The 24,620-nt window shown below is 41.4% G+C and overlaps 1 protein-coding gene across 4 annotated transcripts in view; it reads right to left on the bottom strand.

The window, feature by feature from the left end:
* The window catches only part of GRHL2 (grainyhead like transcription factor 2), a 157,843-nt gene extending 139,224 nt beyond the window's left edge, over positions 1-18,619 (bottom strand). Inside the window, exon 1 of one of the 4 annotated variants that reach the window (XM_072774067.1) lies at positions 18,165-18,619. Coding sequence is in view for 3 of the 4 variants with exons in the window: in XM_072774064.1 (XP_072630165.1) it covers positions 18,222-18,241 (20 nt within the window). In the remaining variant the exon portion in view is untranslated. The remainder of the gene's footprint in view (positions 1-18,164) is intronic. The other 3 variants (XM_072774064.1, XM_072774065.1, XM_072774066.1) reach the window with 3 other exon arrangements.
* Positions 18,620-24,620: the final 6,001 nt, after the last annotated feature.

Genomic DNA, 24,620 nt, shown 5'->3' with positions numbered 1-24,620 from the left:
GATTTCTTGAGAACCCAGAAGCTGATTCTAAACTTTATAATGAAAATGAAAAGAAAAAAAAGGGAAAAACAACCAGGAAGATACTTTAAAAGATGAGTAATGAGATGGAACGGCACTTTCCGATATGAAAACATTATATAGAGATAAATGAATAAATAGGTACGTGGTCGCTTCTGAAGCATAAATGGTTAGGTCAGTGGAACAGATAAAAGAGCTGAAAACAGTCCCAAGACACATAGATATTTAATATGTGATAAAAGCTGGATTTTAAATAAGAAAGGGAAGTTTGTGTTATTCGATAAGTGGTACTGACACAATAGGGTGGCCATCTAGAAAAGCAATCAAGTAAAAAATTCTACTTCACTTCTTCATCAAGTAAATTCCAGATGGATCAAAGCTTTCAATGGAAATGTGAAATCCTAAATCAGAGAATGCCAGAATAAAGTTTGGAAGAAACTAGTGTTGGAGGAGGGGTTGTTTGAAACTTTAGAACAGAGAAAGCCTTCCTAAGCAAGGCATAAAACCTAGAAGCCATTTAAGAAAACATGGAGCTTCTGCGCAGCTCAGTCAGTTAAGTGTCTGCCTTTGGCTCAGGTCATGATCCTGGAGTCCCAGGATGGAGTCCGCATTGGGCTCCCTGCCCAGCAGAGTCAGCTTCTCCTTCTGCCCTTCACCCCGCTCATGATCTCTCTCTTGCTCTCTCTCTAATAAATAAATAAAATCTTAAAAAAAAAAAAAAAGGAAAACAGACGAATTAAGCTAACAAAAAATTAAAAATCTTTGCAAAGCCAAAAACACAACACAGTCAAAAGACACATGACAAACTTGTAGACAACAGGCTAATCTCTGAGTACATACAAAGCTCTTAACATTTATCAGGAAAAAAAAAAATCATCAGGAAAAAGCCAAGAGCACCATGTGATCCAGTAATCTCACTTCTGTGTATATTATTGAAAAGAATTGATATTAGGATCTTAAAGAGATCTTTTCATTTCACTGTTCATCACATTACTATTCACAGTAGGCATAATATGCAAATAACCTAGTATCCATTAACAAAGGAAGGGATAAAGAAAAACGTGATGTATACATCAAGGGAATATTATTTCACCTTAAAAAAAAAAAAAAGGAAATCCTGCCATTTTCAACAACATAAATAAACTTGGAGGGCATTACACTAGGTGAAATAAGACACATACAAAAAGACAGGGGATCCCTGGGTGGCTCAGCAGTTTAGCACCTGCCTTTGGCCCAGGGCGCGATCCTGGAGTCCCTGGATCGAGTCCTGTGTTGGGCTCCCGGCATGGAGCCTGCTTCTCCCTCTGCCTATGTCTCTGCCTCTCTCTCTCTCTATGTCTATCATGAATAAATAAATAAAATCTTAAAAAAAAAAAAGACAAATACTCTATGACTTCACTTATATGAGGTGTCTAAAGTAGCCAAGCTCACAGAAAGAGAGAATACAATATTGGCGCTAGTAGCTGGGGAAGGAAAGGGAGAGTTGTTATACAACTGGTTTATCATTTCAATCATACTAGATTAATAAATTCTATACAACATAGTCCCTGTAGTTAACAATGTGGTATTATGCACTTCAAAATTTCTTAAGAAGGTAAATCTGATGTTGTATTCTTAACATAAACATACACACACACACACACACACACACACACGAACAGAAAAACCTCTGGGAGGTGTTGTATAGGTCTATTATCTTGATTATGGTGATCGTACCACAGGTGTTTGCATATGTCCACACTCACTGATTTGTACATTAAGGTATGTACAAATGTCACATTAAATACATGTAATTCTTTGTATATCAATTACACCTAAACAAAGCTGTTTTTAAAAAAGACCAACAACAAAATAGAATAGGCAAAGAGCATCAACAATTCACCGAAGAGAAAAAAAACAAACGGCTTTTAAATACATGAGGTGCGCCTGGTGGCTCATTTGGTTAAAGCATTTGACTTGGGCTCAGGTCATGATCAGGGTCAGGGGATCAAGCCCTACACTGGTGAACCTGCTCAGTGGAAACTCTACTTCTTCCTCTCCCTCCGCCCCTCCCCTCACTCATGCTCTTTCTCTCTAATAAATAAAATCTTAAAAATGAATAAATATAATTAAAGAAATGTAAAGTAAGAGAATAGATACATGTTAGGAAAAATTTTGAAGACTGATAAGATCCACTGCTTGAGGGTAGGCAGAAATGGATATATTCAAACATTATTGATTAGAATATAAATTAAAGTAGCATTTTGGGGGGACAATCTGTCTTTCAATATGCATAGCCTTTGCCTCATTTCTATGAATTCATCCTTTAGCCACACACATATTCATACTGTAGAATACTGTGCAGCCATTAAAAAAAAGTGTTTTCTAAATTGACATGAAACAATCAAAAATCATGTAACAACATGTATAAAATCGTTTATGTAGAAAAAATGAAAATTTTAAAAAATCTCAAATACATACACATTAATTTGTGATATAATACCTAGAAACATATGTAGAATGCTATTCAACAAACTCAAAATTCTGTTGAAAATGGTAGGAGCAAAAGAATTACAGAAGGGGTACTTGTTTTTTTTTCTCCTTAAATATATAGTCAATGATAGCAAACACACAGGTAATGATCTTTAGCCACTAAAATATTTAGAAAAAAAATCATAAAGTCATGGACAAATACTTCTAGGGTCAGACTGGCAAAAAGAGAAAAACATGCAATATGACCAATTACTTAAAGATTGCCCTTCCTTGGCATAGTGCTTTATAGTTTTTATGGGGGAAGGCCATTATTTCTACCTTGCAAATGGCAGACTTCCTAATTAAACAACTCTTAAATTTACAGCTTCAGGAAAATTGGAAATAACAGGAGAAAGGGTAACACAGATCACAGGAAATCCTAGATAATCAAAGAATATGTTTAGAATAATGAGTTCCACCTTCGACTGGAATTAAATATTTTTTTTCTCCTTAATCAGTAGCCAAACTAATTTAGCTGAATTTTCCTTTTCATGCCCTCTGTTAGGTCTCTAGGAAGAAAAAAGTTGTATATCCAAAAGGTTAACCATTAGAGGAAGATTGAGGAGAAGATCCTCCATAATTAACAAACCAGATACGGGTTCCTGATTAATGCAGTCGGCCACCAACATTTTAAAATAAATTTCTAATTGTCCTAGATGTTTTAATGTTGTATATGTTTAGAAAAGTACCAAATCTGGGACACCTGCATGGCTCAGTGGTTGAGCGTCTGCCTTTGGCTCAGGGCGTGATCCTCGGGTCCTAGGATCCAGTCCCATATCGGGCACCCCGCAGGGAGCCTGCTTCTCCCTCTGCCTCTCAGTGTCTCTCATGAATAAATAAGTAAAATCTCTAAACGAGAAAAGTACCAAATCACTTCCATAAATTTCCAGTTTCCACAGATGCTATCTTTAACGCTTCAAGCAACATGTATATGACAAAGAACACAAATTTGTTCTAACCCCATTGCTCTAGAAAAGTTTTTTAACATAAAGTTTAATTACAGAGCCCTAGAGATTTATCTTTGAAAAGTGATTCCATTCTAAATAGCCCTACTATTTAGATAAACAAGCAAAGTGTTTCTTTTTTTTTCTTTTTAAAGATTTTATTTATTTATTCATGAAAGACAGAGAGAGAGGCAGAGACACAGGCAGAGGGAGAAGCAGCCTCCATGCAGGGAGCCCCATGTGGGACTCGATCACGGGACTCCAGGATCATGACCTGAGCCAAAGGAAGGCACTCAACCGCCGAGCCACCCAGGCGTCCCTACTGAAGTGTTTCTTAAACCACTAATAATAGACCCCCTTAAAAATGCAAAAGGATGAAAGCCTGACCAAGTCAGAAATGAAATAAAGTGACAGGTCTTTTCAAAGCAAAATAAAGCAGAAAATTTGAAGACTTGCACTATTTTGTCTTATTCTGGACCTTCTTGCCTCCAATTTTCCCACAACTAATTGCTTCCAAAATGGAAGGTAAGTGTACATTTTTTTCTAAATTACTTTTTTTTTTCTAATTATATTGTTTAAGGTTCTCAGACCTTACACTAGTGGTCTGTTTCATCTTTTGGGGTCTCAGCACCTGGCATGGTGCCCAGCTCTGTGCCTGACCAACAAGCACTCGATAAATCACAAGGTGGAATAGATGTGTGTGGTGACCACTTATTTGTTGTTGTTTGAATATAGTCATCCTCTATTCAGTCATCATCAGTCAGCTTGGAGATATAGGCTCCTTGTCCCTGGGTGCAGTTCCCCGAACTTGTGAACTTTGGTTAGGAAGATTGAGTGCAGACTTGGGTCATTGCTTTCATTTGCAAAGAATGGATGCTGTGCATTAGGGACAGTTCTCAGACCCAGTGACTGGGAGAAGAGACCATGCCTGAATGTTCTGCTAACAGTCTCTTTACTGACGCTAAACTGCCTACAGAATCCCAACAAGAGCTTTTAAGATATCAAAATATTTTACACCTTAAAAACAAAACATGGGATGCCTGGGTGGCTCAGTGGTTGAGTGTCTGCCTTCAGCTCAGGGTGTGATCCTGGAGTCCCGGGATCGGGTCCCACATCGGGCTCCCTGCATGGAGCCTGCTTCTCCCTCTGCCTGTGTCTCTGCCGATTTCTCTGTGTCTTTCGTGAATAAATAAAATCTTAAAAAAATAATAATAATAAAGCTCTCCTGAGATAGAAAACACGATTTTAGTAAATGGAAAGAAATACAGTCCCAAATAACTTACCATTTTTACCCTACCAAACTGGCAAAGACTAAAAAGAGGATAATATGCATTGTTGGGAAGGAACGAGAGAAATCCTTCTCTCAGATATACTGTCAGTGGGAGTGTTAATGAGGAGAAAATATCTGGATGGCAATTTGGAAATATGAGCCAAATGCCTTTAAGAAGAGCATGCAAATGATCAGGGATTTCTATTCACTGGAATGTTTTTCAAGGACTAACTTAGTTTTCATAACTAAGAAGTATGTGAAAATTTAGCTCAAAGGATAATCATGCAAATATTCACTTTAATAGTAAAAAACTGAGAAAAAAAATCTAGATGTATGACAATAGGGAACTGGTTAATTTGGACATTTCCATTCCATGTAGAACTATGGGGCTATTAAAAATGCTTATCATCATGGGAAGTTACCCATGATCAATATTCATGTAAAAGATAAGTTATTAAACAGTATGTAAATTACTATCTCATCTTTGCACACATTTGTATGTATGTATATAGACAACACAGTAAAAATATAGACGTCAAAGTGTTAGTAGTGTTCAGATCTCTGTGTGGTAGTTTTGAAAATGATTGCATATTCTAATGTTTTTACAAGTAAGTATGAATTAATTTACCTTATCAAGGATCTTTTTTCCCCAAGTGCCTTAAAACTGAGGCTAAAATAAAGGGAAAAAAATGTAATGAGTTAAGCCCCTAAAGGTTGATCTCAGACTGCACATCATGAAAGCCATGAAAGTACTCACACATACACACAAGAGCTATATGATTTGACATCATAAAGCATAAAGCTCTGAACATGTTTTAAATCATGAAATTAAATGACAAGAAGTTGGGGAAACAATAGCCAGAATTTTGACAAAAGGGTTAATAATTACAGGTGTGTAAAGAGTTCTCACAAATCAATAATAAAAATATCAGCATCACAGGGTTTGTTTGTTTTAATGAGTGGAAAATAAGAAAAGGGCGCTGCTAACCCATATGGTGCATTTGTACAGATGGTGGAAGGTACCCTTTTCCCTGGGCAGGGGCCAGAGTGAAGCATAGCTGGATCTCAGCCCCAAGGCCCCCGCATCCAGGACCATAACAACACAACCATATACATATGCTATGGTGAGCCAGATCTTCAATAAAAAGAAGTATAAATGACCAATAAACATCTGAGAAAATGTTTAACTTCATTAATTATGAAACTGAAAATTACAACAAAAATACACTTTTATTTTGCCTTTTAAATGGACAAAAAAATTGTAGTTCTCATTTACTGATGACACGATGTGCAAGACACTAACACTGCTGGGAGAAAAATTTTTATAATCTTTCTAGAAGTCATTTTCAAATTATGAATCAAGAACCTAAAAATATTTATGTCTTTTCAATACTTCCAGAAACCTATTCTAATGTAATAACCAAAGATACAAAGATTTGTGTATAAGCATGATTTATAATAATGAAAAAGCAAAACAACCTAAATAAAAATAGAAGATGGTTGATTTCATCTTTAAGCGTTATGTGGAAGAATATTTAAAAGACTAGTAAAATGCTAATAATGTAACATTAAATGAAAACCCAGAGTGGCAGGAGTGATGTAAAAAAAAAGGGGGGGGGTTGTCATAACTTGTATGCTCTTTTATAACCATATTCACATGCAGGCACTTATTAAAAACTGTAAGGAAATACATAGTATTAGGATCCTGGAATTATGAGTGATTTTTTTTCTTCTATATACCTTTCTCTAATTTCCAGTTTTCCTCAGGACTCTATATTATGTTCATAATCAGAAAAAAGTCTCCCCAAGAAATGGTGCTTTAAAAAAACACACATGCAAATCCCAAAGTGCCTCATAAAATAGTTATAATGAAAGTCCACCTGGGAGATGGGCTTGGAAGCAGTTTAGTGGGTCATTCAGAAACAGTGATTTATAAAATAGTCCATCATATGTCCAGTACAGTAAGAATCTCGGAATCATAACATTTTCAATTTCCTCCATATTCCAGGAATATGTGATACAACAACAAACAGCAACAACAAAATCTGGTTAGTCCTGAAAGCTCTGAATAGAATGTGCAATTTTATTCACCTGGCCAAGCATGGGTATCCTGCAGTAGAAAAACTTGCGACTTGTAATTAAATGTATCCCAGGTATCTACCACACACATATTTCATTGTTTAGGAAGGATCAGGAAGACAAAAAAAAGCATATGGGCCCTTCAAATGAGAGGAAAGAGAAAAACCATCGCTTACCCCAGTTTATTTCGATTTTAGGACACTAGAAGCAGTCAAATGAATGGTGTCCCAAAAATGTGTGGGCAAATTCAAAAAGCAAAATTGAGGTTTTGTGTGGCTGAATAGAATACAAACCATACCTTCTGGGTTGTTGATTAAAATTGAAAATAAATACAGGATTAAAAAAAAAAGTCCTTCATTCATCTCTCCCACAAGTTCTGTAAGAATAAGTGCTTATATTTAGACTTTAAACATTCAAAGAAAATAATGATTTTTGAAAATGTAAGACAGAGTATAAGAGGTCTGATGAATTTCGGCACAAAAAGAAGGAGCGTGTTGGGGAGGGGAAACCAGGGAGGCCTAGGAGAGAAAGAGGTAATTGCAAATTTCACTTTTGAATCCACAACCAAAAGGCTTACCCACCATATGAGTTTCTGCTTCACAAATTCTTGTGTTGTTCCCACATCCAAACGTTGTTTTGGTTTGCTCCTGTTTGCAAAGTTCAATTTCCATTTTTTTTAAGCTTCTCCCCCCACCCCTCGTTTTTTTTGTTTGTTTGTTTTGTTTTTTTGTTTTTCTGTTTTTCCTTCCTGACATAACTTCAGTGATTCTGTAAGGCTATTTTCTCTCTCAAGTTCCCATCATGTACTTTTTGTTCTCCTGCTGTGGATGCTCCTTGGATATGTTGATAAGCAAATAATTTCACATTTTCTACAAAGGCTCCATGAAAGAGCCTGCAGGAAATCCAGTGATGCAATCTCATACAGCTTAACTAACAGACTCCAGCGTGCATCTGGCATGATCTATGTACCAGCTTGTAGAAGCAGGTAGATGAGTCACACGCTCGGGCCCTCCAGGGAAAATGCAAGTCTACGTTATGGAAAAAAATAAACTGTGGTTAAAAAAAAAAATAGAAACTCAAACTTGCCTACAACTGCTTTTTATTCTTAAAGGAAGCCGTATTCTGGGCTCTCCCTGTTACTCCTAAAGATTAAATACAACTGGATTCACCACCCAGAGCCTCTCCCAAGAACTCTTGGGTGGAGTCTTAGTGAAGGCTTTCTCCCCTACAGAGAATTTTCTTTAAGGGAAGCTACGCAGGCACAGCCTACATACTCTGTCCTTCTTAGTCATTCCTCTGCTTCAAATTATACGAAGGTTGGAAACTCCTACACCCATTTGTGCTATTCTGGAAAATAGTTGGAATCTGATCATTGGGCAAATCCAAAAATACAGAGTTGTTGAGACATAACGTCAACAAATCTACAGGTGAGTGAGGCACAGTGCAGAAGACACATGTGGTGCACCAGCAGTGAAGTGCAAGGTGGAGTGCCTCTTCTGTGGGGGAGCCAATACATTCTACCTTGAACCAGTAAGCAGGCACATTTTTCCATTTTATTTAGAGTACATATGTGTTACTCAAAAAAAAAAAAAAAAAAAAAAAAATCCCTGGCAGAATGACTGTTTTAAAGTATAACCTTTAAATATTTCTCTTTTATTACAAAAGCAGTACAAGCTCATAATGCAAACTAGAAAAACATGGAGAGGCACAAATCAGAGACAGAAGTACCTATGATTTCTTCTACAGAAAGCAAATTACTGTTGATCTATTGTGGCCTTATTATTATTATTATTATTTAGGTTTTATTTTCTATGCTATAAACATTCCAGTAAAATACGTCATGAATATTTTCTCCTGCCATTAAATATTTTTCCATAATATGATTTATAAAGCTTCCAGAGTATCCCGTCTCACTGAGCACAGCTTACTAAAACCAATCCTTGGTAGTTGGGCACATAAGGGTTTTTCGGATGTTTCACTTTCAAAAATAATGCTACAATTAATATCCTCGTTTATTTCCGTAAGACAGATGGCTATAACTAGAATTCAGGTGTGTTGTCAACAAGTAGTACCATTTCAGCCGGTTTTGCCAAAGTACCTTCCAGAAAGTTTGTATTCATTTATAATCCCCCTAGAAATGGATTTTCCCCAAACCTAGCTTTTTATAGCTTTTGTGAATTATCTACTCATGTTCTTTGACCATATTTCTACTGAGGCATCTGTCCTTTATTAAAATGCTTTCAAAAATATGTAAGATATACATATTTTTTAAAGTAGACACCAAGATTTCAAAGCAGCTAAAAAATCATGGTCTGCAGAGGAAGTATAAATGTACCTCAAGGGTCATGTAACCTATAAAAAGTCCTCCAACACGTAAACCTTCCAAGGGCTATCTATTATCTATCTATCATTATCTATTTCGTCCTGGTATCAGTACTGACTTCAGAGAAGACTGACTTCGGAGAATCCTATATATATATATATAAAACTCAGTAACAGAAGGAGATTTTATTCCAGACCTAAGTGAATGGTCATTAAGTGCCTGATGTGAAATAATATATTATCTTATAATTGAAGCGAACCACAGATACTCTTTTCATCCATGTATTATTTAATACCTTCTCTAAACACTTACTAAACTATTGGCTTCATAATACTGTCTGGAAACGGGTGTCCCTGAATTATGTTTTATTAAGAGGAAACGGAGTATGGAAGAGGAGGAGAGAGGGAGAAGAAAAAAAGAAGAAAGAAGGAGGGGAGGAGGAGCAAGAGGGAGGGGGAGAAGTTATCCCATTTAAGTATCTCAGCTTTCTAAATTTTACTCAGTGTTCCATCCATTCTGATATTGCCTCACTCTCGCTCCACAAACCTGCCCCAAGTAACCCACTCCCTAGGCTCTCCCTGGAAAGAGTTCTCAGAGTACCTGCCAGCTCTTTTTATCTAATTTTCTTATATCCTTTATGTATCAGCCCACAGTGAAGCTGTGCAGGTGTCCTCTAGGTAAACTACTGATTTTATTCCTAGTTGCCCTTCTGAATTCCATGGGCCCTCTGAATTCCTCCCACCTGCCAGAAGTCTGTTTCTCTGTCATCTTTTATTAAAAGATTCACCTTTTATTTTGGTAACAGGATGAGGGTGGCATGAGAGTGGAAGCAGGTCCCACTGTGCCCAGTACTTTCTTATCTTGCTAAGATCCATCACTGCTTCTGAGCCACCACCAAGTCTAGACCCCTCTGGAGGGAGAAAATGAGATGCACAAAATGTTGCAGCAGGTGATTTTATCCTCAGAGATCATTTATTTCAACTTTGTTTTACAGATGAAAAAAATGAAAAAAGAATCCTCTGATCTTATGTTAATTATCTTCCTGGCAATTCAGGAAGGAGGCAAAAACTACCTTTGTTCCTTGCTTCTTTGAGAAGTTAGATCCAAGAAGTACAGAAAGCAGTTATTTTATGGGGCTCAATGAACTGAGAACTAAAAACAATGATTTGGGGTGAGTGTGGGAAGGAAAGTCCATTCCAACTCACACTAATACTATCAGAATCTTAAACAGGTGTTTCATATATTCATGGTTCTATTTTAAGAAGTAAATAGGCAATGCCTCTCCCCCCTTCCCCAGTCTCCCTTCCCCTCTCCCCCCAAAAAAGACAGCGTATTTTTCTCAAATTAGTTAAAAAGTCAGATTTTCAACCTATACTTACAACCTCAACATGCAACACAGAAGGAAAAAATGCCTGGCACTTTCCTCCTTAAACAAAACTTTTAGCTCCAAATCCTATACTTGGTTACTCACATGCCCTGTGTGATCTCTATGGCTCATTCTAGCTCCAGGATTCTAGGCTTCAAGTTTTGGTTTTTTTTTTTTTTAAGATTTTTATTTATTTATTCATTCATGAGAGACACAGGGTGGGGAGAGAGAGAGAGAGAGAGAAGCAGGCTCCATGCAGGGAGCCTGACCTGGGACTCGATCCCACGTCTCCAGGATCAGGCCCTGGGCCGAAGGCGGTGCTAAACCGCTGAGCCACCCGGGCTGCCCTAGGCTTCAAGTTAAAGTCAGTATCAATTCTCCAGAAGGGGAAACCACACGCCATCCCATACTAGACTTCAGCCTGGCTGGGACCCTCCTACTGAGAAAAACGCTGGCAACTCAACAGTAGCTAAAGCATGGTTTCTTCCTCCTCTTTCTTTTCCTCTCTTTTCTCCATTCTTTACTTCAACGCCTTTTCTGCAACTCCAATCTAAATTCAGAGACCTTAAAAAACAAGACTACGGCCCAGGGGGTGAGCCATATACTTGTACATCCAGCATTCAGATGAAAGGCCCGCGCCAAAGTAAAGAGAAGCAGCAAGCAAATCTTGCTTTCTTTTTCTGCTCTGGAGGGTGTCTGCATTCACACTTGTAAAGGAAGCATTTCCTTGGGAGAGAATGTGAAGTCAGATCACTTTAAAAGTGCTTCCCACAAAGTTCATTGCCATGTTCATTACAAAGTAAAATTAGGCTCTTCATCCGCTGCAGGCAGCAATTGCTTCCCACTGAATGCCCATTCAAATGCATGAACAATCTCCATAACCCAACTTATTGTTGAAATGTACATTGAAATCCCCTAAAATGGATCAGCTTTTCTAGGATTCTCCAAAGAACTCTAAAAAGGTGTACTTGTGTGGCATATAGCAATTCAAAATGTTCTGTTTTTAGAAATAATGTTTTTTTAATCCTGGTAGTCTCCAAAACACAAGTTAAACACTTTTAAATCCTCTTCCCACTAAAAATGAGTGGGGGTGGGGGTTGCGAGGTAGATCCTCAAAGAGATACTTTCCTGTTTTTATCCAATTTAATCCATTATAGTCCAGTCCTTTTTACCATTTACCATTAAAAGCCTTAGAATAAAAAATAATTTCCTAGTAATTAATGGATGGATGGATGGATGGATGGATGGATGGATGGATGGATGGATTTGAACTGAACTGGGATTTCTCTAAAGGATGGAAATATACAGGGCAGGTGGAGAGTAAAGTGAATCTGAACTTTTGGGGCCTTCCCAAGACCTGTGAAGCTGTCTGCGGGACTCCCAGGTACATGTTGTTGTTACTAAGCAACCACTAGTCCTCCTGGGCCAAAGCAAAAATTCCTATTCAACCTGTTGCTGCTCGCTAAGGAATTTTTCCTGGACAAGTTTGCCAACCAATCACTACTCGATTTCAGCTTCGACTTTGTTATAATTGAGCATGAATCCCTGAATACCTCTCGAAAAGGAAGAGAAGGTCCACACCCTGATAGGAGGCCAGGCATCATAAGTGAGGACTCTAAGTAACTTAGGATAAGGTTTTACTTATGCTAAAAAGAACGCAAAAGGAAACGTTTTCCAAGGCTAAACTCCATTGACTTCAATTAAATAAGGCAACATCATTTAGGCCATCTTAACTTCTGGCTCAGGTAGCAAGGATGGGGTGCTGATGCTCAATGTAAATGCTAAGAGAATGCAGCAAAGTTCGCTGACTAAAATGACACCTAAAATCACGTTCATCTTGATGCATAAAACCTGTGCATGTGTCAATTTCCACCAAGTAATATGAGAGGAAAAAACATCAAGAAAGTAGTATTAAGAGACAAACCAAGGAAGAAAGGAAGGAAGGGAAGGAGGGCCAGGGTGGGGGGAGTGGGAGAGGTGGGAATGTTTGGCTCAGACTAGGGAGAAAGAGGGAAAATATTCTTTATCTCAATTGTTCATTTTTTAACCAGAAATATATGCCTAGTCATGTCAAAGTCACCAAGAGAAACGGAAGCATTTGCATGAATTACCTAAGCCTTTTTAAAAAGTAGATTTAAAAACCTAACATCAAAATAATAATCTTGTTTAAATTATCTATAGATTTCAAACAAATACTTCTTGGGTTATTGGATATTGTTGTTTAAATGTGCCTATGTATGTTTGACTTACCTGACCACTTGTTTAAATTCTCCTTTTGACTTTGCAGAGTCTAACAGAAATTGCTAGATATAGCTCCTCATCAACTGATCCGGCACTTACTCTTAATCCTCCTTAAATCAGATGGCACTGGGCCCATTTGGGTGGCCTGATCCTGGCATTCAGTTTAAAACAGAACCTAATTACAGGACAACAGGTCTAGTACCATCTTATCAGGCTAATACTTAAAGCTACCATTAGCCCTAGAAATGAAACTGCAGCCATCATCCCATTAAATCATTTCACCAGGGACCAACATCTGACTGGAACTTGTTATCTTTGACTTTGCACTACAAAATAGATTCCAAATTCAATGAAATGACTGTCCCTAAGAAAAATGAACACCAGTTTTAGGTTCTAATGTAACACAGCAGAAGGTCAAGGTTGACCTAATTCTAACCTAGCACCCTAATGAGTGGGCTCCAGCCTAAAATCTGAGCTTGACCTTAGCTACAGGCTTAGCAGAGGCCCACATGGGTGACATCACTCCAAATCAGTTCTTTAGCAGCTCTGGAAATATATGACCTGTCAAAAGGACCCCATTCTTCCAGAAGGGGTAGTTCAGCAAAACAAGGAAAGCAAACAAAATTGACAAGAGGCCAAAGAATTCTAAAGCCAAGTTAAAATTGTATCAGAAGCTGCTTAAACAGGATAGCACAAGGAATGTAAAATAAAGCCCCCAGGTTTCATTTCCCTGTCACACTGGATAAACACTGGAGAAGTCAGCATATAAACTGAATTTATTATGTAAAGTAACATTGAGCACTCAAAGCATGATCTCACTAATAAACCCTATCATAAAAATGTATATAAAATGTTCCTGGGATAATTTTTTAATTCAGATGCCCTAGCCCCTCTGATTTCACAGCTCTGAGGTAGGACCCAAGAATCTGTAGTTTTACCAAATGCCTCAAGTGGTATTTTTGTAATCATATGAGTTTGGGAAGCAATGATTTAAAGGGCTTCTTGGAGATTTCTGTTATTAAGCACATTACACGTAACCACAGTAGTGTATTTATTAGGCACATACGTAATTCAACTTTTTTTAAGTCAATTAAAATTTTTATCTTGTTGTCTAGCATTTTCTTATTTTTCAGGTAGGTTACCTTTGCCTGTGTATTACACTTCACTTCATTGAAGATATACCAAGCTAACCAAGCACACTGTAGTGTCTCCCTTCCAAACACAGTGGATAAGTTCCTGTTTTCTGGAGGATATAAGTTTGTAGAAACTGAATGAGGGCAAGAGGAAGACAGGAAAGGCAAGCTTTATTTTGCAGGTGGCTAATGTCAAAGGAGCTGAAGAGTGGTAGGTTTCACTAAGGGTGACAGAGCAAACACCATTTGTACTTGGTCTCTCTTCTTCACTTCTAATTCCCAGGAGTCTTCTAGGATGTGTGTACTTATTCATCTCTAAGTTAAGGAGTATGTAGAATTTAATCCATTATAGAGAAAAGAACACTAGACCTTAACCATTAAACTGGTGATACTTGGGGAAAGAGATAAGGCTGATGCTATTAGCTTATTATGTACTTACCTCTCCATTGCCAGGATCATTTATTAGTATGATTTTGTCTGTTCTTGAATGTACAAATATCTGGACTATTAAGGAGAGAATAGTTTTGTTAGTTTACATAATTACCTCCCTGAATGACAGGCTCCTTTCTGAATATGCCAAGTATTCTTCTTGGCGAGACCTCAGGGTCTTTGCACTTGCTCTTCCATCTACCTGTATTCTTGTCCCAGGTATCTTCAGTGCCTGATCTTTCACTTCCTTCTGGTCTCTGCTCAAAGGTCATCTCATCACAGAGGCCATCCCTGACCATCTTATATAAAATATTTCCCATTTTTCTTAATCTTTTTATCCTACTTTGCTTTCCTTCATACCATGGATTACCTCTCATTTGTTATATATTCCTTCTTGATTGATCTACTGTCTGTTTTTCCCCCTACTAGAATGTAAACATCATGAAGGCAAGAACTCTGTTCTATTCACTTAGTGAATTTCAATGCCACCATCAATGCCTGGTATATAGTGGCACTCAGGATATATTTGTTAAATAAATGAATAGATATTTTCAATGGTTTGAGGAGGACATTGTCTCATTACTTCTTAATACTTGTGATCTTAAAATATACAAGCATGCATCTATAAAACTAAAGAGTAGAAAGTTTAATTAAAATGTTTCATCCTGTTACTTGAAAGTTCCTACCGTATGAGATAGCTATAACTTTGAGCATTTTCTGTTTCCTTTCTAGAAAAACGGCCAGACTCCTTAAACACATAGAATGACTAAAAGAAATTGTCCTAGGCAAAAGCGGGGTGAGTAAGGAGAAGAAAGATTGAGATATCATGACCTGATAAATACATTATCGTACTTACATTGTGACTTTTAGGCACTTGCCAGGTATTGGCTGAATTAAAATTATGTCTATGCACAGCTCGCTTTCCTTGAGAGTGTGAATCCCTTGAGGGCTGGTTCATCTCATACATTTTTTTACCCTCCTATAATGCCTAGGTGAATGTGTTGCAAATAGTTTGTAACCAGAAAACATCTGTGTAGTGAAAAATACCTGTGGGTATCAAATAAAATTATATCCATATATGTAATATTATATTCTCCCTGAATATATTTTATATATTTTGACAATAAAAATAAAGTTTCTAAATCTATCACTGCCTTACTAAAATACACACGCTTGTTGACAAAGACCATAAATCTTATAGAATTTAAGGAGGAACAGAAAATCTTCAAATATGTACAAAGACAAGCTGTCCTAAAAATAATGATAGCATCAACATTACAGAACATAAAAAGCAGAACATTACAATCTGAAAAGTCCACAATCATAAAAAAGATGATGCTACTTCAGTCGGGACTTGCGACCTGGAATGATCTTCTATGCTATCCAAAAGATTACCTACACTTTGATGGGTTTATGCAAAAATATCCCGTGCGTATCCTTTCAGGTCACTTCTAGAAAACAGACAGGCATCCTGGGTGGATTTACCATGAAACGGATAAAGCTCAAGCTTCGGGACTCTTTGCTTGCTCTGGCAGGAAGGAAGCCAGAATAGGTTTCTCTCTTCAGCTCTTTTTTTTAGAGCCCACACTCCCACCCCACCTAACACACACAGTTGCATGCTTCAGGCCCGTGAAACCCAGACCCACCCCTCCGGTCCTCCACACTAAGGAAACAAAGCTAGAATTCCTAAAACCCCAAGTTATCATTTATTAATTTTAAGCGTTTCTCAATAGTCCAGGCAGAGGGAGAGAGGCAAGTGGGGTCCAACAGTCTTTTGTGGGTATTGTTCTTAATGGCATTACTTTTACCGGGATACAAAATTAAGTCTTGGAAAGTATGACTAGATAAAAGCTGCTTTCATTACATATAAGTATATGTAATCCCGAATAGTTATTACCAATAAAAATTAAGTAATGCATCGTGGTGAAACCAGATTGCCAAAGCAGAACTTATTTTCAATACTAAACAGTCTGTTGGTGCCAGGAGTGACAGCAGGTTAAAATAAAAATCGGTCCGCTCTCGCTCCGAATCCAGCGGGGTCGCGGTGCATCACAAAACTCAGAGGGCCACCAGTGCTAATCGTGGGGTTCGATTAAAGAATCGCAACAAGTCGTATCCGATAAGCACTAGGTTTGCAACCATTTTCGACACGAAGAGGAAAACAATCCCAAAATTCCTGCTGTCATCTCCGGGCTTTGGCTACCGAAATTTTCAAGCTCGGGGAACGATTTCCTACAGGCTCCAGGAGCGAGCGAGCGGCGGGAGCGGCGGGCTCCGCACCGTCCCACACCTTCCGGTCCCGGCGCCAGGCGTGGAGCGAGCGGCTCTGGGCTGATGGGTGGCACCGTCCTATCATCTGGTGGTGGTTCTGGGGGGCTGTGGTCGCTGTGGTGCGGGTGGGACAGCCCGGGGCGTCGGGCACTTCTCTACCCGCGGCGTTACTCGGAAGATGGCCCGCCCCGCCCCGCCCCGCCCCCGCCCCCGGCAGGCCCCTAAGGCACTCCCGCGGCCCGCTCGCGGCCCGTCCATCTGGGACTGGTCCCGGGCCAGTTCGGGGGGCACCGGCGGCCTGGTGGCGCCCGGCCCCGGCCCCGGCCCCGGCGAGGGCGCCTCGGGAAGGTCTCCTTGGGGCGCCCAAACACCGGGGCGGCGTCGCCGCGGGAAGCAGAAAGGCGGCCGCACGCCCTTCCCCGGGGCCTCGGCCAGGTCCCAGCCCGGCGCGCCCGAGCGGGAAGGGAGAGCCGCCGCCTAGTCCCCAGGAGGCCGCGGGCCCACCTCAGCTCCCTCCCGCCCCGCCCCCGCCCCCGCCCCCGCCCCCGCCGTCGGCCCCACCTCCCCGCTAGCACAAAGCCGTCCCGAGGCGGGGGCGGGGGCGGGGGCCGGGGCGGGGGCCGGGGCCGGGGCCGGGGCCGCGCGAGGCCGCCGAGACGCGACCGGACGGCGGACGGCGACCCCGAGGCTGGGGCCGCGCAGGCCGCCGATCCCCGGGCCCGCCCGGAGGTCCCGTCCCGTCCCGTCCCGTCCCGGACGGAAAGGCCGCGCTTGCCCGCGCCGCCCTCGGGGCGCCCGGCGCGACCCACGCCGCCTCGCCAGCCAGGCCCGGGGTGGCGGCCGGGTCGGGGAGCGCCGAGGGCCGCGGGCTCGCTCGCGGGGCCGTGCACGCGCCGCCCGACGGGGAGAGCCGAGCGGCTGCGGGCCCTCTGGCGCCCCCGCGGACGTGCCCGCTCGAGGCCCCAAGTCGATTCCCCTCACTTCCCGGGGCCCCGCGCTGGCGCACCTGCGGGGGCGACACGCGGGGCGGGGCGGGGCGGGGCGGGGGGACCCCGGGGCCGCGGCACCCCCGGCGCCCGCGCCTCGGCACAGGGGCGCACGGGCGGGCGCGCACACACGCTGCCCGGCCGGGCCCGGGAACATGGCCGTTTGGGCTCCGGTGTAAGGGCCCTTTGTTGCGCTCACACAAAAGCGGCCGGACCCGCTCGGCTCGCAGGCCCTTCGCGCAAATCGAGGGAGCTCGGCTGAATTTCCAAGTGGCCTTAGAGGCCTGAAGCGGCGGGAGCGACCAGGGGGAGAACGCAGGCCTCCCGCCTCGTCGGCCCGAGCTGTGCCAGGGGCCAGTGCTCGCCCCGGGAGGCGGCAGCGGAGGTCGCCCGCGGGGACCGTCTAGGCCCAAAGGGGGTATTAGACGTTCGCATTCTTGTAGGGTTCCTCCGCTTAACCAAGGTAGAAACGTAATCTGGAAAAGTCTGGATACAACAAAAAGAAAAAGAAAAAAGAACGAAAAAAAATACCAACAATAGCAACTAAAAAAAAAAAAAAAAAAGCACACACCAAAAACAAAAACATAACAAACCAGTTGCCATCAGCCCAAAGCGGTAGCAGCAGCAGCCGGCGCGTGTGATCCACTTACTTGTCCGACTCTTGTGACATGTTTGATCCAATGAACTCGCTCCCCTTTTCCTGGAGCCTCAGCCTCTGGTGAAACTGGACTTTCAAGTCTGTGCAGGTGACGGTGTGTGAGCGCGCCCGAGATGGCAGAACAAGAGCTACAGGTAATTCTGCTTTTCCGTCCCCCCGCACCGCTCTCGCTCGCTCGCGCGCCCGCGCCCTCACCTAGCCGGAAAGGTGGGACAAGGGGGGCCTCACATGGGGCCCGGGCTCGGAGGCGGCCGCGCGGCGCGGAGTCCTCCCGGATCGTGGCAATGGGCGGCCACAGAGCAGAAAGTGGCGGACTTGGGCGGCCACAGGTAACTTTCTCGCAGGGAGCTGAATTCTTTCACTAAAGGATACAAGCCCGAGGGACGAGCTGCGCGGTGATTGGCTGCGAGGCTCCCTCAGGTGAGCTGCCATTGGCAGAGGCGCGCTCAGGTAAGGCCCTTCTCCAAGTGCAGGTAACTCACTCCGTAGTTTACCTGCGTGGAGCGGCGGCACGCCTGCAGCTCTGCGGCCGCCCGTGGGAGCGGAGGGTCGCTGCTCTGAGCAGACCTACGCCACGCTCCCTTCCTCGCGGAGAACGGCCCGGGGGGCGGGAGGAGAAAAGCAACACCTGCAACCACTAGGGATTGTGGGTCAAACGGAAGGCCTAAGGAGAGCTGAACTCAGGTACCCCAAGCCGCCCGGAATCAAACGCGCAGCCTGACCGCAAGGCTTTGAATACCCACTTTTTGACGTTGTCAGAAGAGTGAGGGCCTCAAGTTTACCTTGTGCTCCGAAGGGTAGAAACACAAAGATTGCCGAGTCGGTTGTGTAATTGCATTTTTAACATTCTTATCCAGAACAAACACTTTTCGTGTCCCGATGTGTAAAAGATACCAGGTAGATTACAGATTTTCACATGGATGAGCATCCTTTCATGGGCTAGGCCGATGAAGAGTGGGGTGGTTCTGATGGGGTGAGAAGATTTGGGGTGAATAGACGCTAAGATGGCCCAGGCCTGTGTCTTCTATCTCAACTCTAGCCTGGGATTCCAGAGCTGCAAACAACCACCGAATCCCTTCTATAAACCTGTTGTCATTTGACGTTTCCAGGCAGGCATCAACATTTACATTGTAATTCAATAGAAGCAGCGACTACAAAGGTGCTTTATCCTTCCAGCTTAATATGGTTGCTATGGAAACAATTCAGGATGAAACTGACTTTTTTGCGGTTCTGTTTCCCCTGGTTGGGAACAACGCAGATTACCAAAGGTTTAATTTATAACCACTTGTTCCTAAAGAACATTGGTGAAAGTTCTGACAGGAATGTAGTCCATACCTATGAATCGTTGAACTAAGGAAAGCATGGAGAGTATATCATATTTTATTTCAAGTTAATACTACATTGCCAGAAATGATACCCAACTTCTATTTTAATCTTTATGGACCAGATATTTCCTGAAAATTATGCCCTGAGACAGGTTGTTTGTTTGTTCCATGTTTCATGCTCAGCAAATGAATTAAAACTTTTATTCTCACACAGTATAAGCACACACACTTTTTAAATATAACATATTTAAATACAATACAATACCCACTGTTTCTCTACCTTCTTAATCTCCTTTCTAAAAGCATCCACATTCCACTTTTAGCCATCTCTTCTGTCATTGACCTCTTTCTTTTTTCTTTCTTTCTTTCTTTCTTTCTTTCTTTCTTTCTTTCTTTCTTTCTTTCTTTCTTTCTTTCTTTCTTTCTTCTTTCTTTCTTTTTATAAAGATTTTAAGTAATCTCTACACCCAAGGTGGAGCTTGAACTCATAACCCCAACATCAAGAATTGCATGCTCTTAGGACTGAGCCAGCCAAGGTGCCCCGACCTCCCCATTTCTAAACAATTTATACTTTTTTTTATGCCACTGAGAGGGATTTATTCTTCCATGAAATTAAACTATAGCACTCTGAACTGTCTATTTAGAGCTGCAATTCCATCCAGGATTTATGTTAAGATTTTTCTCTTCACTCAAAAACAAGACTCCAAGGGAAAAAAAAAAAAATCATTCAGGAAAAAGAAATTGAAAGCCCTCCAAAATAATTAATTTTGTTTACATCTGGAAATAAAGGCAGATGTTACCACTTTACACTGACAGGTGCCACACCATGGGCTCATCCACACAGGCTCCTCCTTATAAAACTTGTACTGCACTTAAAGTGATTTGACACCTAGAGCTCTCCCTTGAAGTCACAGATAGGCGCTCAGGACTTCCTCTGCAGAAGAGGCTCAAAGGCTTTATAATTTATACTGATATCTTTTGATTTATCAATTTAGATGTTGTGCTTTGACCACCTGTCACCCTTCGAAAAGGATTTAGATCTTTCAAACTTCATACAGTTTCCCCTTCCACCATTCTACCAGCATAGATAGCTCTTTCACCATTTAGCGGTAGTAACTGGTGACTGCAAATACCAGTGACAACAGAGCCAACTAGTGTACTGTGGTTGTTTTCTTTCTTACAAAACCTTTAATCTGTTTACTTAGTAATGCACCAATCTTTATATTTTTCCTGCAACGTATCTATCAAATGACTATTACATTTATTTTCCAAAAGATCAAATAATCCCATTTCCCCCCACCGAAAACATCCCTCCAAAAGTTCACTGTCCTCCTATTCCAAAGGAGATGAATTTGTCTCAGGACTCTGTTGTCATCTTGAGACATTCTCTCATCTCCAGAGCAAGAACTCCATTTCTTTGTCCTGTGCCTTCTTTCTTGGTTTACCGCTTCATTTTTCATGGCACATGTTCTGGTAACAACCCAAGAAAGAGTACAGAAGGCAAAACTTCAAATGGCTTTATTCAGTCCTTACTTTTGAAAGAACGTTTGACCAAGTGTAGGATTCTAAGTTGAAATTTTTCATTCAGAAATTGATAAAAATTGCTCCTTCTCCTCTAATATCCGGTGTTTCTATTGAGCATTCCAGTGAAATCCTGATTTCCATTTCTTTGTGACCTGGAATTTTTCTCTCTAGAAATGTGAAGAATAGTCTTTATTTCTAATATTCTGAAATGTCATAATTATGCTCCTTAGTTCTCTAGTATTCTAAAATTTCGCTGTGTTGAAGGCTTCTATCAAATGTCTGCAAACCTTTGACTCTCCGATTCATACTTAAGAACTAAGTCCTAAAACCCACCAGAAATTTTACGTATAAGGGTGGGCAGGAGTGGGCTTGCTGTTCAGAGATCAGATGGAGTTTCTTCTTTCCATAGATCCTTCTTTTATTTTGAGCTCTTCAGTTTCTCAGGAGAAATATCTACAATCTTTTACCTGAAGGGACTTTCAGCTGGCTGCCGATATTCTGGAAGCAGTTCAGGGGAAGGGGTCCAGGTAAGTCATTGCTTACTATGCAATTTTTCTTGTTCTTTTCTTTCCTGTAGGTGCCTTGCTCCTGCCTGGTGTACAAGGTCTCTCTGCTGTTTCTCTGGCTGGAGGTAATCATCTGGCTGCAAGAAATGGGACAGGAGACCTGAAGATCTAATAACTCCAAATGCCCACATTCACTCAGGCCCCTGCCTCTCACCTCTTCTCCACTTCTGGGACCCTGAGCCCCCTCATCAGCACCTCCTTCTGATTTCTGAGGCTTGGTAGCCTATCGAGCTCTTTTTCTATTGACCTCTAGGATGATATTAGATTTTTTTTTTCTTTTTTAAAGATAGATTTATTTATTTATTTATTTATTTATTTATTTATTTATTTATTTATGACAGAGAGAGGGCACAAAGGGGGAGGAAGATCAGAGGGAGAGGGAGAAGCAGACTCCCCACTGAGCAGAAAGCCAGATGTGGGGCTTGTTCCCAGGACCCTGAGATGGGGATCTGAGCTAAAGACAGATGCTTAACCAACTGAGCCACCCTGGTGCCACTAAGACAATATTTGAAAGTAGCTTTTGCTGCTCTCTTAAACCAGTTTCTACTGGTCCACCCACCCCATCTTGCAGAATTGTGTTGAAGTAATCTTTTGCAGATGACCCCTCCTTCATGCCCTTTGTTCCTGTGTATTTATTCTTTGTGTTTCATTACTGTCATTTTTAGGAGACAATAAAGATAAACAAGTGTGAGTCCGTCCATCATATTTAGTTTGCAGCCATTTTAAAAAAATATCCAAAAGCTTTTATCACATTTGTCACAAATTTGTTGGTGGAAACAAAACAAATGGATTTCTGGCCAAACTTTTCTTTTTATTGGTCAGTGATGTTGAGGATTCGTTTCTTCTTCTCCAACATCATTCCATTCCCAACCTAGTGATTGTTTATATAATGGTTGACCACTGTCTTTATTTGGAGCAATTAGCACATCAAAAAATGAGTCTGGAATTTGCCACAGTATTAATCATAGACTTAAAAGTCTCCGCACAATTTAGGGTTTGATGGTCACTTTAGGTGGCAGCAACAAAGCAAATTTTCAGATAAAAAGCTAGTCATAAAAAAATATTGTTTTTAAACTAAATTATTTCATTTGTGAGATTAAAGTTGTAGTTAAATTCACAGGCAAGAAAAATAGAATTCGGGCAGCCAGGGTGGCTCAGCGGTTTGGCACCTGCCTTTGGCCCAGGGCGGGATCCTGGAGACCCGGGATCAAGTCCCAAGTAGGGCTCCCTGCTTGGAGCCTGCTTCTCCCTCTGCTCATGTCTCTGCCCCTCTCTCTGTGTGTGTCTCTCAGGAATGAATAAATAAAATCTTAAAAAAAAAAAAAGGAAAATAGAATTCTTTATTTTATTAACATTTTAGTAGTAATCTTTAGCATCTATTATGATGACTAATTACATTTTCCTAAAGCAAAAAGTTTAATGTTTGATACTAAATTGCTGTTTTATCATGATGAATCTTTAATTTTTTATTTTTAAAGATTTTATTGATTAATTTGAAAGAGACAGCATGAGCAGGGCCAGGGCCAGGGGCAAGCAGACTCCCTGGTGAGTGGGGAGCCAGTGGCAGCTCAATCCCAGGACCCTGAGATCATGACCTGAGCCAAAGTCAAAAGCTTAACCAGCTCAGCCACTCAGGCACCCTTACGGTGAATCTTTTATAGTGAGACTTTGGGAGAAGGATGCCACTTCTGCAGAATCTGGGCAGAAATCTCAAGTTTTAATGGCTTACAGTTCTAGTAAAACAAGTCTGGCTACTGTTTGTTTGCCCACCACATATTATCATACACTGGGCCACTACAGTATGACTGTCATTGAATATACTGCAGAGCCATAGTATTTTGTACTATAAAAACACTAACTTGTTTTATTGGCTGTTATCCCCCAGAAGAAACCTTGGGAAGAATGAAATGGACCCAGATGCCTGAATTTGAAATCAACAAAAAGATTTATTACTTAATCACCTGAGCATTAAAGAGCAGTTTCCTTGTTGTTTGGGGCCACTTCTATTTCTCACAGTTGCATGGATAGGTGTATTTGCATGGACATTTACTGATTCTATAAAGGCTCTTGAACCATGGTGTGGAATCCAGCTAGCAGTTAGCTGAGGTTTGCATATTTCCTTCAGGTTAGCAAATGTTTCGGTTTCTTGGGCTGGCCATTAGTAACTCTTTAGTAAAAAGAGTGGTCTTGTTAAAACAGGGTGCATTGGGGCACCTGGGTGGCTCAATGGCTGAGCATCTGCCATTGATTCAGGTCATGATCCCAGGGTCCTGGGATGAGTACTGCATCCTCCCTCTGCCAACATCTCTGCCTCTTTCTCTGTGTCTCTCATGAATCAATAAATAAAACCTTAAAAAAAAAAAAAAAAAAAAACCTCTTTGTTTAAAAATAAAATAAAACAGGGTGCATTGAACACGTCTTTATCTCTACTTCCTCCTGCAGTCCCACTGGTAGAAGAATAAGAGAAGAGATGATAAGGTTAAAGATGACAACAAAATCTAGTAACTGGAAAGTAACTAAAGGAGAAAGAAATGACTTAGCTGAACTGTGAAAGATGAACCTGAGCATCTGTAGGCTCTAAGATCAAGCCTGGTTAGCCTGCAGAACCTCATAAAGGTTAGAGCAATCAAGGTTCCAGTTATCATTGAAGGTGGATACTCATTGAAGAGTAATAGGGCTGAAACTAGAGGGATTGATTCAAAATCTGGATACAAAACTATTAGGCCCCTACGTCCTCATGCCAAGCAGCATAATCAAGTTCCCACCCTATTGCTTTGCTAGGGCTGCCCTAACAAAGTGCCACAGACTATGTGGTTTAAACAACAGGAATTTATTTTCTCATAGTTCTGAAGGCTTGAAGTCCAAGAGTCAGGGATTTGGCAGTTAGTTTCATTCTAAAGCTGGTGGCCGGGGAATCCCTGGGTGGCTCAATGGTTTGGCGCCTGCCTTTGGCCCAGGGCGCGATCCTGGGACTCC

Source organism: Canis lupus, chromosome 14 (assembly GCF_048164855.1).
Source record: "Canis lupus baileyi chromosome 14, mCanLup2.hap1, whole genome shotgun sequence".
Classification (NCBI taxonomy): Eukaryota; Metazoa; Chordata; class Mammalia; order Carnivora; family Canidae; genus Canis; species Canis lupus.
This window is presented reverse-complemented; position numbering and strand designations above follow the sequence as displayed.